The sequence below is a fragment of the Anomaloglossus baeobatrachus genome, chromosome 9 (genome assembly GCF_048569485.1).
Source record: "Anomaloglossus baeobatrachus isolate aAnoBae1 chromosome 9, aAnoBae1.hap1, whole genome shotgun sequence".
Lineage (NCBI taxonomy): Eukaryota > Metazoa > Chordata > Amphibia > Anura > Aromobatidae > Anomaloglossus > Anomaloglossus baeobatrachus.
In genome coordinates this window covers 222736794-222755315 of record NC_134361.1, presented here as the reverse complement: position 1 = coordinate 222755315, position 18522 = coordinate 222736794, and the positions used below count along the sequence as shown (strand labels likewise).

Sequence of the window (18522 nt, the reverse complement as noted above, 5' to 3'; positions counted from 1 at the left end):
CTATGCTGTCTGCTCGCTCTCTATGCTGTCTATGCTGTCTCTGCTCGCTCTCTATGCTCTCTGCTCGCTCTCTATGCTGTCTATGCTGTCTCTGCTCGCTCTCTATGCTGTCTGCTCGCTCTCTATGCTGTCTCTGCTCGCTCTCTGTGCTGTCTCTGCTGTCTCTGCTCGCTCTCTATGCTGTCTCTGCTCACTCTCTATGCTGTCTCTGCTCGCTCTCTATGCTGTCTATGCTCGCTCTCTATCCTCTCTATGCTGTGTCTGCTCGCTCTCTATGCTGTGTCTGCTCGCTCTCTATGCTGTCTCTGCTCGCTCTCTATGCTGTCTCTGCTCGCTCTCTATGCTGTCTATGCTGTGTCTGCTCGCTCTCTATGCTGTCTATGCTGTCTCTGCTCGCTCTCTATGCTGTCTCTGCTCGCTCTCTATGCTGTGACGCTGTCTCTGCTCGCTCTCTATGTTCTCTATGCTGTCTCTGCTCGCTCTCTATGCTGTCTCTGCTCGCTCTCTATGCTGTCTCTGCTCGCTCTCTATGCTGTCTCTGCTCGCTCTCTATGCTGTGACGCTGTCTCTGCTCGCTCTCTATGTTCTCTATGCTGTCTCTGCTCGCTCTCTATGCTGTCTATGCTCGCTCTCTATGCTGTCTCTGCTCGCTCTCTGTGCTGTCTCTGCTCGCTCTCTATGCTGTCTCTACTCGCTCTCTATGCTGTGACGCTGTCTCTGCTCGCTCTCTATGTTCTCTATGCTGTCTCTGCTCGCTCTCTGTGCTGTCTCTGCTCGCTCTCTATGCTGTCTCTGCTGTCTCTGCTTGCTCTCTATGCTGTCTCTGCTCACTCTCTGTGCTGTCTCTGCTCGCTCTCTATGCTGTCTATGCTGTCTCTGCTCGCTCTCTATGCTGTCTCTGCTCGCTCTCTATGCTGTCTCTGCTCGCTCTCTATGCTGTCTCTGCTCGCTCTCTATGCTGTGACGCTGTCTCTGCTCGCTCTCTATGTTCTCTATGCTGTCTATGCTCGCTCTCTATGCTGTCTCTGCTCGCTCTCTGTGCTGTCTCTGCTCGCTCTCTATGCTGTCTCTGCTCGCTCTCTATGCTGTGACGCTGTCTCTGCTCGCTCTCTATGTTCTCTATGCTGTCTCTGCTCGCTCTCTGTGCTGTCTCTGCTCGCTCTCTATGCTGTCTCTGCTCGCTCTCTATGCTGTCTCTGCTCGCTCTCTATGCTGTCTCTGCTCGCTCTCTATGCTGTCTATGCTGTCTCTGCTCGCTCTCTATGCTGTCTCTGCTCGCTCTCTGTGCTGTCTCTGCTCGCTCTCTATGCTGTCTCTGCTCGCTCTCTATGCTGTCTCTGCTCGCTCTCTATGCTGTCTCTGCTCGCTCTCTATGCTGTCTCTGCTCGCTCTCTATGCTGTCTATGCTGTCTCTGCTCGCTCTCTATGCTGTCTATGCTGTCTCTGCTCGCTCTCTATGCTGTCTCTGCTCGCTCTCTGTGCTGTCTCTGCTCGCTCTCTATGCTGTCTCTGCTCGCTCTCTATGCTGTCTCTGCTCGCTCTCTATGCTGTCTCTATGCTGTCTCTGCTCGCTCTCTATGCTGTCTATGCTGTCTCTGCTCGCTCTCTATGTTGTCTCTATGCTGTCTCTGCTCGCTCTCTATGCTGTCTATGCTGTCTCTGCTCGCTCTCTATGCTGTCTCTGCTCGCTCTCTGTGCTGTCTCTGCTCGCTCTCTATGCTGTCTCTGCTCGCTCTCTATGCTGTCTCTGCTCACTCTCTATGCTCTCTATGCTGTCTCTGCTCGCTCTCTATGCTGTCTCTGCTCACTCTCTATGCTGTCTCTGCTCGCTCTCTATGCTGTCTCTGCTCGCTCTCTATGCTGTCTCTGCTCACTCTCTATGCTGTCTCTGCTCGCTCTCTGTGCTGTCTCTGCTCACTCTCTATGCTGTCTCTGCTCGCTCTCTATGCTGTCTCTGCTCGCTCTCTATGCTGTCTCTGCTCGCTCTCTATGCTGTCTCTGCTCGCTCTCTGTGCTGTCTCTGCTCACTCTCTATGCTGTCTCTGCTCGCTCTCTATGCTGTCTCTGCTCGCTCTCTATGCTGTCTCTGCTGTCTCTGCTCGCTCTCTATGCTGTCTCTGCTCGCTCTCTATGCTGTCTATGCTGTCTCTGCTCGCTCTCTATGCTGTCTCTGCTCACTCTCTATGCTCTCTATGCTGTCTCTGCTCGCTCTCTATGCTGTCTCTGCTCACTCTCTATGCTGTCTCTGCTCACTCTCTATGCTCTCTATGCTGTCTCTGCTCGCTCTCTATGCTGTCTCTGCTCGCTCTCTGTGCTGTCTCTGCTCGCTCTCTGTGCTGTCTCTGCTCGCTCTCTATGCTGTCTCTGCTCGCTCTCTGTGCTGTCTCTGCTCACTCTCTATGCTGTCTCTGCTCGCTCTCTATGCTGTCTCTGCTCGCTCTCTATGCTGTCTCTGTTGTCTATGCTCGCTCTCTATGCTGTCTCTGCTCGCTCTCTGTGCTGTCTCTGCTCGCTCTCTATGCTGTCTCTGCTCGCTCTCTATGCTGTCTCTGCTCGCTCTCTGTGCTGTCTCTGCTCGCTCTCTATGCTGTCTCTGCTCGCTCTCTGTGCTGTCTCTGCTCACTCTCTATGCTGTCTCTGCTCGCTCTCTATGCTCTCTATGCTGTCTCTGCTCGCTCTCTATGCTGTCTCTGCTCGCTCTCTGTGCTGTCTCTGCTCGCTCTCTATGTTGTCTCTGCTCGCTCTCTATGCTGTCTCTGTTGTCTCTGCTTGTTTCAGTATACACACAGCTGGGAGTTCGTTACTATTGCATCCAATGTAAACCGCGTTGTGTGCACTGCTGGAGATGAAGCCGCAGTACCGCACACGGCCAGCAGGTGTCAGCACGCGCCCCGCAGCCGCTCTATCCCCGCAGCAGCAGCCTCTCTGGTATCGCCCAGTTCCTGTCTGTTGTCGGCTTCTCTCTATGGTGGTGGCTGCCTGGACGATACCATTGAACAGGGAAGCGGAGGGGTGCACTGCCGGTGTCCGCAGAGGGGGACAGGAAGATGGCGCAGGCTCTGTCTGAGGACGAGTTCCAGCGGATGCAGGTAGCGGTGCGCTGAGGCCTGCTCAGGTGACGCGTGACGTCATGACAAACAACACACTGACGTCATGTGTGAGCTGCTCGGGAGGGTTCAGTGAAGCGCAGCAGCCCCGAATGTCATTAGTTTCTGCATCACAGGGAATGAATGGAGACGGAGGAGCAGCTGCCGAATGCCAGTCATTGTGCAGAGAGCAGGGGCTGTGATATCATCGGTCAGTACAGGGTGTCAGTGATGTCATCAGTCAGTACAGGGTGTCAGTGATGTCATCAGTCAGTACAGGGTGCCGGTGATGTCATCAGTCAGTACAGGGTGCCGGTGATGTCATCAGTCAGTACAGGGTGCCAGTGATGTCATCAGTCAGTACAGGGTGCCGGTGATGTCATCAGTCAGTACAGGGTGCCAGTGATGTCATCAGTCAGTACAGGGTGCCGGTGATGTCATCAGTCAGTACAGGGTGCCGGTGATGTCATCAGTCAGTACCGGGTGCCGGTGATGTCATCAGTCAGTACAGGGTGCCGGTGATGTCATCAGTCAGTACCGGGTGCCGGTGATGTCATCAGTCAGTACAGGGTGCCGGTGATGTCATCAGTCAGTACAGGGTGCCGGTGATGTCATCAGTCAGTACAGGGTGCCGGTGATGTCATCAGTCAGTACCGGGTGCCGGTGATGTCATCAGTCAGTACAGGGTGCCGGTGATGTCATCAGTCAGTACCAGGTGCCAGTGATGTCATCAGTCAGTACAGGGTGCCAGTGATGTCATCAGTCAGTGCCGGGTGCCAGTGATGTCATCAGTCAGTGCCGGGTGCCAGTGATGTCATCAGTCAGTACAGGGTGCCAGTGATGTCATCAGTCAGTGCCGGGTGCCAGTGATGTCATCAGTCAGTGCCGGGTGCCAGTGATGTCATCAGTCAGTACCGGGTGCCGGTGATGTCATCAGTCAGTACCGGGTGCCAGTGATGTCATCAGTCAGTACAGGGTGCCAGTGATGTCATCAGTCAGTACAGGGTGCCGGTGATGTCATCAGTCAGTACAGGGTGCCGGTGATGTCATCAGTCAGTACAGGGTGCCGGTGATGTCATCAGTCAGTACAGGGTGCCGGTGATGTCATCAGTCAGTGCCGGGTGCCAGTGCTGTCACTGGTCGTTGTGTCGATGCAGGTGTCGGGTCAATGATTAGATTGTCAGCTCAGTGGTCGCCTGCGGTCAGATTCCCGGTGTGTCCGGTTGGCGCACTGCCGGGTCACCCGTGGAGCGGTGTGTGGAGTGCTGGGTGACCCCCTGAGGGCGGCGGTAGTGACCCGTCCATCGGGTGTCGCCCGCTCCCCCGCACATTCCGCACATTCCTCTGATTTCCCAGCATCCCGCGGTGCTCGCTGGTCACATGTCCGCTCCATTAGTTCAGCCGCCCTCGGGGTCCATGTGACCGGAGAGTGGTGTGTCAGGTCAGCGAGGTCTGCACTGTGTATATTGTTCTCTGTTATCAGCCCTTCCTTCTATCGCAGGCTCAGCTCCTGGAGCTCCGGACCCAGAACTACCAGCTGTCCGACAACCTGCGGAAAAACACCCAGGGTGAGTGCGACCCCTCCCCCTCTCTTAAAGGGATTCTCCCTGTGATGTTTTATAGTCATGGCTGACAACTTGGTCCCCAGTGGTTGTCAGACCCCTCTTCCCTGGAAAACAGCCATTAAAGGGGCTGGGCAGTTCTGCATTGGGGGGCACAATGCCCTGCACTGGCTGTGATTAATCGGACCCGAGGTGGGGCACAATGCCCTGCACTGGCTGTGATTAATCGGACCCGAGGTGGGGCACAATGCCCTGCACTGGCTGTGATTAATCGGACCCGAGGTGGGGCACAATGCCCTGCACTGGCTGTGATTAATCGGACCCGAGGTGGGGCACAATGCCCTGCACTGGTCGTAAGTAATTGGACGCCGACCCCTTTACCAACCGTATTGCCCATATATACAAGATGCTGCAGAACCCCTGTAATGTGTCCATTTATTTGGGGGACCCCCTCCCGTGCCGTCCGGTGTTACCCGCCAGTGATTTCCTTGCACCTCTTCTTTCTCCAGAGCTCACGTCGCTGCGGCAGAAACATGTGTCCATGGAGAAGGAGTACCAGAAGGCCCAGAAGGTGACGCCGCCGGGGATTATGGGGATTCCTCAGAATCGGGGCTGAGAAGAGACTTTTTGGAGGGTGAACGAGCCGATCTGATTGGCTGCTTCCCCATCCATAGATGTCAGGGCCCTCACCCGGAGGCTGATCGTCTGCAGCATGATCATGTGACCACCCCTGCATGCTGTCTGTGGTCGGGGGACCCCCTGCTCTCCGCATCTATCTCACTGTTTCTGTTTTATTCACAGGCCCTCAGCAAAAGCAAGAAAGCCCAGGTAAGCCGGGACCCCCCGAAAGGAGAGGGAGCAATGATTGCATAGGGCGGGTATTTTGTATTGTCCCCCGGGGGGCTTCCTGTCCCCTCCAGAGGATGCCTGGTGATAATGATGCATTATCTTTATGCAGTAAGTTTAAATGCTGTATTAAGTGCTCCAGAGCTGAACTCCTTCTTCTCCGATCTGGATTATACGAGCAGGAGGGGATGTAAAGTTTGCGGCACTTTTGGGGCTGCGTTGTTATGTGTTTTGGGGGCGTCAGAGGGGGCGTGGGTCTGAGTTTTTTGCTCGCTGCTCCCGCAGGAGGTGGAGGCGTTATTGGGGGAGAACGAAATGCTCCAAGGAAAGCTGCACAGTCAGGAGGACGACTTCCGGCTGCAGAACAGCACGCTGATGCAGGAGCTGTCCAAGGTACCCGGAGACGTCAGGGGGGTCCGGGGGGCTTCACTCCCCGCTGCCGCGCTCACTCACGTCTTCTTACGCAGCTGTGCTCCCAAATTGAGCAACTGGAAGCCGAAAACCAGCAGCTGAAGGACGGGGGTCCGGCTCAGGAGGGGGTCCCCGGAGCTGCGGAGGGCGAGCTGAGACGACTCCAGGCGGAGAACACCGCGCTGCAGAGGACTATGGGATGTAAGACTCATTATTGACGATTATCACCCAGCTTTCCCAGGTTCTGAACGGCAAATCTGCCTGGATATGCGTCAGTGCAGCTCCTGCCTCTTTAGTTAGATTTGCCAATCACACGTCTGGGAAAGCTGGGTAACTATTATCTGGGAAAGCTGGGTAACTATTATCTGGGAAAGCTGGGTGACTATTATCTGGGAAAGCTGGGTAACTATTATCTGGGAAAGCTGGGTAACTATTATCTGGGAAAGCTGGGTAACTATTATCTGGGAAAGCTGGGTAACTATTATCTGGGAAAGCTGGGTGACAATAGTAATGGGAAAGCTACGTGACAATAGTAATGGGAAAGCTGGGTGACAATAGTAATGGGAAAGCTGGGTGACAATAGTAATGGGAAAGCTGCGTGACAATAGTAATGGGAAAGCTGCGTGACAATAGTAATGGGAAAGCTGGGTGACAATAGTAATGGGAAAGCTGCGTGACAATAGTAATGGGAAAGCTGCGTGACAATAGTAATGGGAAAGCTGCGTGACAATAGTAATGGGAAAGCTGCGTGACAATAGTAATGGGAAAGCTGGGTGACAATAGTAATGGGAAAGCTGGGTGACAATAGTAATGGGAAAGCTGGGTGACAATAGTAATGGGAAAGCTGGGTGACAATAGTAATGGGAAAGCTGGGTGACAATAGTAATGGGAAAGCTGCGTGACAATAGTAATGGGAAAGCTGCGTGACAATAGTAATGGGAAAGCTGCGTGACAATAGTAGTGGGAAAGCTGGGTGACAATAGTAATGGGAAAGCTGCGTGACAATAGTAGTGGGAAAGCTGGGTGACAATAGTAATGGGAAAGCTGCGTGACAATAGTAATGGGAAAGCTGCGTGACAATAGTAGTGGGAAAGCTGGGTGACAATAGTAATGGGAAAGCTGCGTGACAATAGTAATGGGAAAGCTGGGTGACAATAGTAGTGGGAAAGCTGGGTGACAATAGTAATGGGAAAGCTGGGTGACAATAGTAATGGGAAAGCTGGGTGACAATAGTAATGGGAAAGCTGGGTGACAATAGTAATGGGAAAGCTGGGTGACAATAGTAATGGGAAAGCTACGTGACAATAGTAATGGGAAAGCTGGGTGACAATAGTAATGGGAAAGCTGCGTGACAATAGTAATGGGAAAGCTGGGTGACAATAGTAGTGGGAAAGCTGGGTGACAATAGTAATGGGAAAGCTGGGTGACAATAGTAATGGGAAAGCTGGGTGACAATAGTAATGGGAAAGCTGGGTGACAATAGTAATGGGAAAGCTACGTGACAATAGTAATGGGAAAGCTGGGTGACAATAGTAATGGGAAAGCTGCGTGACAATAGTAATGGGAAAGCTGGGTGACAATAGTAATGGGAAAGCTGGGTGACAATAGTAGTGGGAAAGCTGGGTGACAATAGTAATGGGAAAGCTGGGTGACAATAGTAATGGGAAAGCTACGTGACAATAGTAATGGGAAAGCTGGGTGACAATAGTAATGGGAAAGCTGGGTGACAATAGTAATGGGAAAGCTACGTGACAATAGTAATGGGTAAGCTGGGTGAATATAGTAATGGGAAAGCTGGGTGACAATAGTAATGGGAAAGCTGGGTGACAATAGTAATGGGAAAGCTGGGTGACAATAGTAGTGGGAAAGCTGGGTGACAATAGTAATGGGAAAGCTGGGTGACAATAGTAATGGGAAAGCTGGGTGACAATAGTAATGGGAAAGCTGGGTGACTATTAATGGGAAAGCTGGGTGACTATTATCTGGGAAAGCTGGGTGACTATTAATGGGAAAGCTGGGTGACTATTATCTGGGAAAGCTGGGTGACAATTAATGGGAAAGCTGGGTGACTATTAATGGGAAAGCTGGGTGACTATTAATGGGAAAGCTGGGTGACTATTAATGGGAAAGCTGGGTGACTATTAATGGGAAAGCTGGGTAACTATTATCTGGGAAAGCTGGGTGACTATTATCTGGGAAAGCTGGGTGACTATTAATGGGAAAGCTGGGTGACTATTATCTGGGAAAGCTGGGTGACTATTATCTGGGAAAGCTGGGTGACTATTAATGGGAAAGCTGGGTGACTATTAATGGGAAAGCTGGGTGACTATTATCTGGGAAATCTGGGTGACTATTAATGGGAAAGCTGGGTGACTATTAATGGGAAATCTGGGTGACTATTAATGGGAAAGCTGGGTGACTATTAATGGGAAAGCTGGGTGACTATTAATGGGAAAGCTGGGTGACTATTATCTGGGAAATCTGGGTGACTATTAATGGGAAAGCTGGGTGACTATTATCTGGGAAAGCTGGGTGACTATTAATGGGAAAGCTGGGTGACTATTATCTGGGAAAGCTGGGTGACTATTAATGGGAAAGCTGGGTGACTATTAATGGGAAAGCTGGGTGACTATTAATGGGAAAGCTGGGTGACTATTAATGGGAAAGCTGGGTGAACGTTCCGATTTGTGCTTTGCAGCCATTCAGGAACGTCACGAGAAGGAAATAGCGTCACTGCGGAGCCAAGAATCGCCGGCCAATGGTCTCCGCAGCGCGCACGCAGGCCGGGAGAGCGAGGACGGACAGACGGATGGACAGCGCCCCCCACAGCAGGTGGTCTGCACAGCGCGGCGTCACTGCGGAGGGGCTGTGTATAGGGAGGGGGCTCTTGTGACCTGTTGTCTCTTATAGGATGGGGAACAGTCCAGCAGCTGGGAGCCCCGAGACGACAACCTGCAAGGTGAGTGGGGTCCGGGACCGCGCGTGTGACCAGACCCCCTGCATGTGCGTATACGCAGCTTCCAGCGTGAACAAGCAGCGCTGCAGTGTAAAGTACAGCGGAGAGTCAGAGCAGCCGCATAGAGCTGTATATTAGATGATTTCAGAGTGGAATAGGCACAAGGAGTCCTTGATTTATAGCCGTGTCCTTATGGATCAGAGCTGCAGTGTAAAGCATGGTGCTTTTTTTCGATTTCTTCAGGCATAACGCTGAAACTGGCGACACAGACGGAAGAGAACAAACTGCTGAGAGATAAAATAAGCGCCCTACAGGTCAGTGCTGCCCCCATCGGGATTATACCCCTGCTGGGCCGGTGTCCTCCATACACCAGGGCCGGACACCGGCACCAATGCTCTTTTTTCTTCCCTTTGCAGGGGGATCTCTCCAAACTGCAGGAGGAGACCACCAAGGTACGAGCTAATGTCTGCGATTCTCTAATACGACCATTATTAAGACTGCTCCAGACACAGAGAGACGTCAGGTGTCTCACAGCTGAGGGTCTGCTGCAGAGGATTAGTGCATCCGCAGACCTGAGAGGTGAATTGTTGGATTTTTGTTTTCTATATTTGTGAATATTGATTCTTCCTTTTCTTTGTGATTAGATTTCTGAAAAGTTAAAGAAGAAACATGACAGGTGAGAGCCCCTCGGCTTCTCCTCTCACGCCCCTCGGCTTCTCCTCTCACGCCCCTCGGCTTCTCCTCTCACGCCCCTCGGCTTCTCTCTTCTCGCGCCCTCCTCGGCTTCTCTCCTCTCGCGCCCTCCTCGGCTTCTCTCCTCTCGCGCCCTCCTCGGCTTCTCTCCTCTCGCGCCCTCCTCGGCTTCTCTCCTCTCGCGCCCTCCTCGGCTTCTCTCCTCTCGCGCCCTCCTCGGCTTCTCTCCTCTCGCGCCCTCCTCGGCTTCTCTCCTCTCGCGCCCTCCTCGGCTTCTCTCCTCTCGCGCCCTCCTCGGCTTCTCTCCTCTCGCGCCCTCCTCGGCTTCTCTCCTCTCGCGCCCTCCTCGGCTTCTCTCCTCTCGCGCCCTCCTCGGCTTCTCTCCTCTCGCGCCCTCCTCGGCTTCTCTCCTCTCGCGCCCTCCTCGGCTTCTCTCCTCTCGCGCCCTCCTCGGCTTCTCTCCTCTCGCGCCCTCCTCGGCTTCTCTCCTCTCGCGCCCTCCTCGGCTTCTCTCCTCTCGCGCCCTCCTCGGCTTCTCTCCTCTCGCGCCCTCCTCGGCTTCTCTCCTCTCGCGCCCCCCCCTGGCTTCTCTCCTCTCGCGCCCTCCTCGGCTTCTCTCCTCTCGCGCCCCCCCCTGGCTTCTCTCTCTTCATGCACCCCAACGTCTTTCCTCATACCCCTGCCCCTGGCTTTTCTTTTCTCACTTTGCCCCCGTCTTTTCTTTCTCTGTGCCCCCCCAACTTCTTTCTCCGTGCCCCCCGGCTTCTTTCCCCGTGCCCTCCGGGCTTCTTTCCCCGTGCCCTCCGGGCTTCTTTCTCCGTCCCCCCTGGCTTTTTTCTCCGTGTCGCCCCGGCTTCTTTCTCCGTGTCGCCCGGCTTCTTTCCCCGTGCCCTCCGGGCTTCTTTCTCCGTCCCCCCTGGCTTTTTTCTCCGTGTCGCCCCGGCTTCTTTCTCCGTGTCGCCCGGCTTCTTTCTCCGTGTCGCCCGGCTTCTTTCTCCGTGTCGCCCGGCTTCTTTCTCCGTGTCGCCCGGCTTCTTTCTCCGTGTCGCCCGGCTTTTTTCTCCGTGTCGCCCGGCTTCTTTCCCCGTGCCCTCCGGGCTTCTTTCTCCGTCCCCCTGGCTTCTTTCTCCGTCCCCCCTGGCTTTTTTCTCCGTGTCGCCCCGGCTTCTTTCTCCGTGTCGCCCGGCTTCTTTCTCCGTGTCGCCCGGCTTCTTTCTCCGTGTCCCCGGGCTTCTTTCTCCGTGTCGCCCGGCTTTTTTCTCCGTGTCGCCCGGCTTTTTTCTCCGTGCCCCCCCGGCTTCTTTCTCCGTGCCCCCCCGGCTTCTTTCTCCGTGCCCCCCGGCTTGTTTCTCTGTGCCCCCCCGGCTTGTTTCTCTGTGCCCCCCCGGCTTGTTTCTCCGTGCCCCCCCGGCTTGTTTCTCCGTGCCCCCCCGGCTTGTTTCCCCGTGGCCCCCCGGCTTCTTTCTCCGTCCCCCCTGGCTTTTTTTTCCGTGTTGCCTGGCTTTTTTCTCCGTGTCGCCCGGCTTCTTTCTCCGTGTCCCCAGGCTTCTTTCTCCATGTCCCCCGGCTTGTTTCCCCGTGGCCCCCCGGCTTCTTTCTCCGTGTCCCCGGGCTTCTTTCTCCGTGTCCCCCGGCTTGTTTCCCTGTGGCCCCCCAGCTTCTTTCTTCGTGCCCCCCGGGCTTGTTTCTCCGTACCCTCCGGCTTGTTTCTCCGTGCCCCCCGGCTTGTTTCTCCGTGCCCCCCGGCTTGTTTCTCCGTGCCCCCCGGCTTGTTTCTCCGTGCCCCCCGGCTTCTTTACCTGTGCCTCCCATAGGTAGAGCAGAGGTTAGGATCTTGCCCTGCGGCTCTGGTATCTCTGGAGTTGGAGCAGCCGTGCAGTGCCCTGTCTGTCGTCCCTTCATGTCTGACTTCTTCTTTTTTCCTCCGCAGTTACCTCCGTCTCCAGACAGACAAGGAGGCGCTGTACAACGACAGCAGGTGAGTCCATCCTCCTCATCCTCATCATCATCATCATCATCCTCCGGTCGGGGGAGGACAGGTTCTCATCACCGCAAACTTCTGACCTCACTGTCTATAAACCAGGACGAAAATAGAGGAAATCCAGCAAAGAAAAGAGGAAGAGCTGCGAGCCTCGGCCTCCCGGAACCAGAAGCTGCAGCAGGACCTGAGCGCGGCCCAGCAGGTACCGAGTATACAGAGGTCAGGAAGGCAGGGCCTCCAATTAAAGGGGTGGTCCTGGCATCTCATATTGTCTACCTACTCTAAGGATAGGTCATAGGTGGGGGTACGACACCTGGTACACCCCAATCATGGAACGGAGCTCAACAGCACCCCAGCCGCTATCCAACACCTGATCATGGGGGTCACGGCTGTCGGACCCCCACTGATCTGATATTGGTTACCTCACCCCCTTCTATCATTTCTTGGCCTTCCCGTCTGTGAAATATTGGAATGAACCTATAACAAATCTGTGCTGCATAATGGTGCAGTACATTGTATAGCGGGTGGTGCATATTGATACTGCCTACACATGAATTGTCGCAGTGGGCAGATAAAGCAGTGTCCAGTGGCTGCTCAGGTTTGTAGTTGCCTCTCAGGAAGGAGCCGCTGCCTCACAGGAAGCAGCCGCTGCCTCACAGGAAGCAGCCGCTGCCTCACAGGAAGCAGCCGCTGCCTCACAGGAAGGAGCCGCTGTCTCACATTAAGCTTTCTCTCTACAGACCTGCACTGAGCTGAATGAGCAGATCCAGAGCCTGAAACAAGACCACGAGAAGTCGCTTCAGGGTCTCCAGGATCAGGTAGGCAGGGCACTGCCCACAGGGCCTGGCTCCACTGAGCGCCATCGTCCGTTGCTATCACTGAACTCTCTTTCCCGCTCTCCTCCGGTCGCCTCTGCTTTCTCTGTGTTGCCGCCTTCCCCGGGTGTAGGTAGCGTGGCAAAGCGCCGAGAGCCAGGAGCAAGTTGACAACATTTTGTCAGAGAACGATGCCCTGCGTACCAACCTAGCCGCCCTGGAGCAGGTACTGCACCCCCCAACATCACCCAGGTCATACCACCATCACCTCAATCACACCGGGCAAAGCGTAAAAATCATTAATGGACGTTCACGGGACCCCCTAGGATGGGCCAAAAATTGGGCAGAAAAGGGAAGCAACAAGTGTAATATACATCCATCCATCTGCGGGTGTCTTAAAGGGATATTTCCATATCTTAAAGTGATGGTGGATCAGTAGGATAAGTATCCATTCATAATCAGTGGGGGTCTGACCGCAGGGACCCTCACACTGAACCTGATTTAACTCCGCAGCCTCATCACAGAGCTGTTCCTCCAAAACAGCCGGTGGACAGGATGCCGCTGCGCAACGAAAATCCAAATTGCTCCGTGGGGGTCCCGGAGGTCAGATCATAAAGTGATATTTTTCGATATGTTTTCACCCCACCAGTCACTCAAACCAGAAGACCTCAAGTCTGTGGGTCGGTACATGGCTCACTGAGCACCTGAGCTCTTCCTCGAGCGATTGATGGGGGTCCGGACTGAACAGGGGGCGACACCAACATATCAAACTTTAGTGACCGTAACAAATTATTCCTGATCCTCATCAACTTTTCTACCTCACGTATCCCTCATCTCACGTATCCCTCGTCTCACGTGTTCCTCGTCTGACGTGTTCCTCGTCTGACGTGTTCCTCGTCTCTCGTGTCCCTCGTCTCTCGTGTCCCTCGTCTCTCGTGTCCCTCGTCTCTCGTGTCCCTCGTCTCTCGTGTCCCTCGTCTCTCGTGTCCCTCGTCTCTCGTGTCCCTCGTCTCTCGTGTCCCTCGTCTCGTGTCCCTCGTCTCTCGTGTCCCTCGTCTCTCGTGTCCCTCGTCTCTCGTGTCCCTCGTCTCTCGTGTCCCTCGTCTCTCGTGTCCCTCGTCTCTCGTGTCCCTCGTCTCTCGTGTCCCTCGTCTCTCGTGTCCCTCGTCTCTCGTGTCCCTCGTCTCTCGTGTCCCTCGTCTCTCGTGTCCCTCGTCTCTCGTGTCCCTCGTCTCTCGTGTCCCTCGTCTCTCGTGTCCCTCGTCTCTCGTGTCCCTCGTCTCTCGTGTCCCTCGTCTCTCGTGTCCCTCGTCTCTCGTGTCCCTCGTCTCTCGTGTCCCTCGTCTCTCGTGTCCCTCGTCTCTCGTGTCCCTCGTCTCTCGTGTCTCTCGTGTCCCTCGTCTCTCGCGTCCCTCGTCTCTCGCGTCCCTCGTCTCTCGCGTCCCTCGTCTCTCGCGTCCCTCGTCTCTCGCGTCCCTCCTCTCTCGCGTTCCTCCTCTCTCGGGTTCCTCCTCTCTCGGGTTCCTCCTCTCTCGGGTTCCTCCTCTCTCGGGTTCCTCCTCTCACGGGTTCCTCCTGTCACGTGTTCCTCCTCTCTCGGGTTCCTCCTCTCTCGGGTTTCTCCTCTCTCGTGTTCCTCGTCTCTCGTCTCTCGTGTTCCTCCTCTCTCGCGTTCCTCCTCTCTCGCGTTCCTCTTCTCTCACGTTCCTCCTCTCTCGTGTTCCTCATGTCTCTCGTATTCCTCCTCTCTCGTGTTCCTCATCTCTCGGGTTCCTCCTCTCTCGTGTTCCTCCTCTCTCGCGTGCCTCCTCTCTCGCGTTCCTCCTCTCTCGCGTTCCTCCTCTCTCGCGTTCCTCCTCTCTCGCGTTCCTCCTCTCTCGCGTTCCTCCTCTCTCGCGTTCCTCCTCTCTCGCGTTCCTCCTCTCTCGCGTTCCTCCTCTCTCGCGTTCCTCCTCTCTCGCGTTCCTCCTCTCTCGCGTTCCTCCTCTCTCGCGTTCCTCCTCTCTCGCGTCCCTCCTCTCTCGCGTCCCTCCTCTCTCGCGTCCCTCCTCTCTCGCGTCCCTCCTCAATCGCGTCCCTCCTCTCTCGCGTTCCTCCTCTCTCGTGTTCCTCATCTCATCCCACCAGACGATATGCATGGCTTCCCCCCTACATCCTTCCTCGTGGGCCGCACGGTCCCGTGTGACTGTTTTCTGTGCGCTGCTGTTCTCGGGGTCCATTATAACCTTTCCTTTTTTATGACTTAGATTCAGACGTCCAGAACACAGGAGCTCGGCTTATTACGGGACCAGAGTGCGGCGCTGACGGCAGAAGTGCAGCAGCAGCAGAACGAGAAGGAGGCACTGCTGGCCCAGAGAGAGGACCTCAAAACCCAGCTTCAGGTGGGCTGTAATAACAGGGGCGCTGGCCCAATCTCCAGACCCTCGGGCACCACCGGCGTCTTATATTTTTGTGTCTTCGTGTGGAGCGGGCTCAGGCGCAGAGCCTGTACCATACACTGTGCCGGTGCCATCCGCGACAGGCGTCCCTTCTGATTGTCTTGACAGCTGGGGGTCTGATGAAAACCGCTGTTGCTGCCATCTTTAAAAAAAATACGAGTCCGGTATTGCCATAACCACCCTGACCTGAAGGTCATTGTCACTGCACAATTAGCGCCGTAAAAGAAACACCCCCCCCCCCCCAAAAAAAATACAAAGAACTTTTGCGGTGAGTACCAAAAATCTACATTTCTCAGTCACTTCATTGGGGGGGCACAGACCCATGGGAGAGTCTGCTGCTACCTGTAGGCTGACGCTAGTATTACATAGAATTAAAGATTGACTTCTATCTAGCAGTCTATATGTTGCTTGTTGGCCACCGGTGTCCTCCGTTTTGTGAGAAAATACTAAGAGTAGAAAAAGCAAATAAAGACTTATAACAGGTCATTAAGAGAAGAACAACGAAATACACACCCAACTGGCAACTAAGAGGGGTGCTGTGTCCCCCAGGGAAGACTAACGAGAAACAGACTTTACGGTGAGTACCAAAAATCTACATTTCTCAGTTGCTTCATTGGGGGACACAGAACCATGGGAGAATCTGCTGCCACCTGGAGGCTGACACTAGTATTACGTACAATTAAAAATTGGCTCCTCCGCAGCATGCTATACGTTGCCTGCCAGCCACCGGCCTCCTCAGTTTTGTGAGTAAGTACTAAGAGGAGAAAAAGCAAATAAAAAATTATAATGGGTCATCAAGATAAGAACAACAAAAATACAGACCCAACCAGCAACTAAGGAAAGCTATGTCTCATAATGAACGCGAACTAGAACAGATTTTACGGTGAGTTCCAAAAATCTACATTTCTCGGTCACTTCATTGGGGGACACAGAACCATGGGAGGTCCTAAAACTATCCTTAGGGTAGGAAAAAGAAGTGTAAAAATTATGTTAGCACCACAGAAGCCACTAGTAAGGCTCAGGCGGAGTCTTGCACCACAGCCGCCTGCAAAATCTTAATGACTAATGACAAACAGATTTTATGGAGAGTACCAAAAATCTACATTTCTTAGTCGCTTCATTGAGGGACATAGAACTAAGGGAAAGACTAAAGAGAAACAGATTTTATGGAGAGTACCAAAAATCTACATTTCTTGATTGCTTCATTGGGGGACACAGAACCTTAAGTAGACTAATGAGAAACAGATTTTATGGTGAGTACCATAAATTTACATTTCTCAGTCGCTTCATTGGGGGACACAGAACCATGGGAAGACTAACGAGAAACAGATTTTATGGTGAGTACCAAAAATCTACATTTCTCAGTCGCTTTATTGGGGGTCACAGAACCATGGGAAGACTAAGGGCCGTTTTACACGCTGCAACATCGCTTGCATTTGCTAGCGATGTCGAGCGCGATAGCACCCGCCCCCGTCGTACGGCCGATATGTAGTGATCGCTGCCGTAGCGAACATTATCGGTACAGCAGCGTCACACGCACATACCTATTCAGCGACGTCGCTGTGACCGCCGAACAATCCCTCCCTCAAGGGGGAGGTGCGTTCGGCGTCACCGAGGCCACTAATGTCACTATGTTACTAAGTGGGCCGGCCAATAGAAGCGGAGGGGCGGAGATGAGCGGGACGTAACATCCTGCCCACCTCCTTCCTTCCTCATTGCCGGCGGCCGCAGGTAAGGTGAGGTTCCTCGTTCCTGCGGTGTCACACATAGCAATGTGTGCTGCCGCAGGAACGACGAACAACATCGTAGATGCAGCTGCAACGATAATTGGGAATAGGGGGCATGTCACCGATTAGCGATTTTGAACGTTTTTGCGACGATTCAAAATCGCTCATAGGTGTCACATGCAACGACATCGCTAACGCAGCCGGATGTGCGTCACAAAATCCATGACCCCAATGACATCGCTTTATCGATCTCGTAGCGTGTAAAGCGGCCCTTACAAGAAACAGCTTTTATGGTGAGTACCATAAATTTACATTTCTCAGTCGCCCCATTGGGGGACACAGAACCATGGGAAGACTAATGAGAAACAGATTATATGGTGAGTACCAAAAATCTACATTTCTCGGTCGCTTTATTGGGGGACACAGAACCATGGGAAGACCAATGAGAAATGTAGATTTTTGGTACTCGCCACAAAATGTGTTACTCATTAGTCTTCCCATGGTTCTGTGTCCCCCAATGAATCGACTCGAGAAATGTAGATTTCTTTGTCGCTCCATTGGGAGACCCAGACAATTGGGTGTATAGGCTATGCCTCCGGAGGCCGCACAAAGTATTACACTAAAAGTGTAAAGCCCCTCCCCTTCTGCGTATACACCCCCCGTGCTCCCACGGGCTCCTCAGTTTTTTGCTTTGTGCGAAGGAGGCAGACATGCACGCATAGCTCCACAGCTTAGTCAGCAGCAGCTGCTGACCATGTCGGATGGAAGAAAAGAGGGCCCATAACAGGGCCCCCAGCATGCTCCCTTCTCACCCCACTCTTGTCGGCGGTGTTGTTAAGGTTGAGGTATCCATTGCGGGTACGGAGGCTGGAGCCCACATGCTGTTTTCCTTCCCCATCCCCCTTAGGGCTCTGGGTGAAGTGGGATCCTATCGGTCTCCAGGCACATGAGACCGTGCTCCATCCACAGCTCCTGAGGACTCTGCTGGATAGGAGCCGAGTATCGTTCAGGGACATGGCCCTGCTACTTTGAGGTACTCTGTGTCCCCGTGGGGACCGCGCACAGCAACACTCCAGCATGGCTGGGTGTGCTAGTGCACCGGGGACCGCGGCGCTGACTGCGTTTGTGCCATTACACACTGCAGCGTCGCTGAGTGTGTTAGTGTATGGGGACTGCCGCGCTGACCGCCGCTGCCATTGTTATCACTGCGGCGCGGCTGGGACTGTTAGTGCGCCGGGGACTTCCGCGCCGACCGCGCTTATACGGCGGCCGCACTTATAACTCGAGTCCCCGGCTTTTGCGGCCTAGTCTCTTTTTCTTCCCGCCCCCAGCCCTGCCAGTCAGGTGAAGGGCGGGACGCTGTACAGGACGGCAGCACTGAGGGCTGGAGCATGCTTTGCATACTCCACCCCCCTCACTCTGCACAGTGGGGCACCAGTTCCCGCACTTTCTGGGTCACGCCCACGGCTCCCTCCTCTCCTCAGGACGCCGGCAGCCATTCCTGTCAGCTCCCCTGACGCTGCAGAGGGGAGACAAGCTCTGGGGGACCCAGGCAGGGATCAGGGATCCTGGTGGCCACACAACCGCTTTAAGCGGGCGGTAATCAGCACCTGAGGTGCTGGCCCCACTTGTGCAGAAGTGTAATTATAGATTATATGTTTATGGTATATACTTTACACTGTATGGTGCACGGTGGATTTCTGGCTATATACCCTATTGTGTTGTCAGGGAAGATAATAGCATGGCACCCACAAGAGGCAGGGGTGCCAAAACACAGGCTTACTATGCTGCCTGCGCCGCATGTACGACCCCGCTACCGGCAGGTTCCACTGACCCTCACTGTGTGCACTGCTCGGCCCCTGTGGCACTTGCTCAGCCAGAGCCTCTGCTAAGGGGGGCCCAGGGGGAACAACCAGCTAACACTGTCCAGGTGACAGGGACGGAGTTTGCAGTTTTTACTGAAAGGCTTTCTGAGACTATGGCTAAGATATTAGAAGCCTTGCAGTC

The 18522-nt window shown here is 54.1% G+C and overlaps 1 protein-coding gene across 2 annotated transcripts in view; it reads left to right on the top strand.

The window, feature by feature from the left end:
- The first annotated feature begins 2928 nt into the window (after nt 1-2928).
- Nucleotides 2929-18522, top strand: part of GRIPAP1 (GRIP1 associated protein 1) — a 67286-nt gene continuing 51692 nt past the window's right edge. Inside the window, exons 1-16 of one of the 2 annotated variants that reach the window (XM_075324612.1) lie at nt 2929-3089; nt 4588-4654; nt 5158-5219; nt 5450-5476; nt 5780-5887; nt 5962-6106; nt 8604-8737; nt 8816-8864; nt 9105-9175; nt 9278-9313; nt 9506-9537; nt 11485-11532; nt 11638-11737; nt 12276-12353; nt 12484-12576; nt 14597-14731. In XM_075324612.1, the coding sequence (XP_075180727.1) occupies nt 3048-3089; nt 4588-4654; nt 5158-5219; nt 5450-5476; nt 5780-5887; nt 5962-6106; nt 8604-8737; nt 8816-8864; nt 9105-9175; nt 9278-9313; nt 9506-9537; nt 11485-11532; nt 11638-11737; nt 12276-12353; nt 12484-12576; nt 14597-14731 (1227 nt within the window). In that variant the 5' untranslated portion in view covers nt 2929-3047. The remainder of the gene's footprint in view (nt 3090-4587; nt 4655-5157; nt 5220-5449; nt 5477-5779; nt 5888-5961; nt 6107-8603; nt 8738-8815; nt 8865-9104; nt 9176-9277; nt 9314-9505; nt 9538-11484; nt 11533-11637; nt 11738-12275; nt 12354-12483; nt 12577-14596; nt 14732-18522) is intronic. The other variant, XM_075324613.1, reaches the window with a different exon arrangement.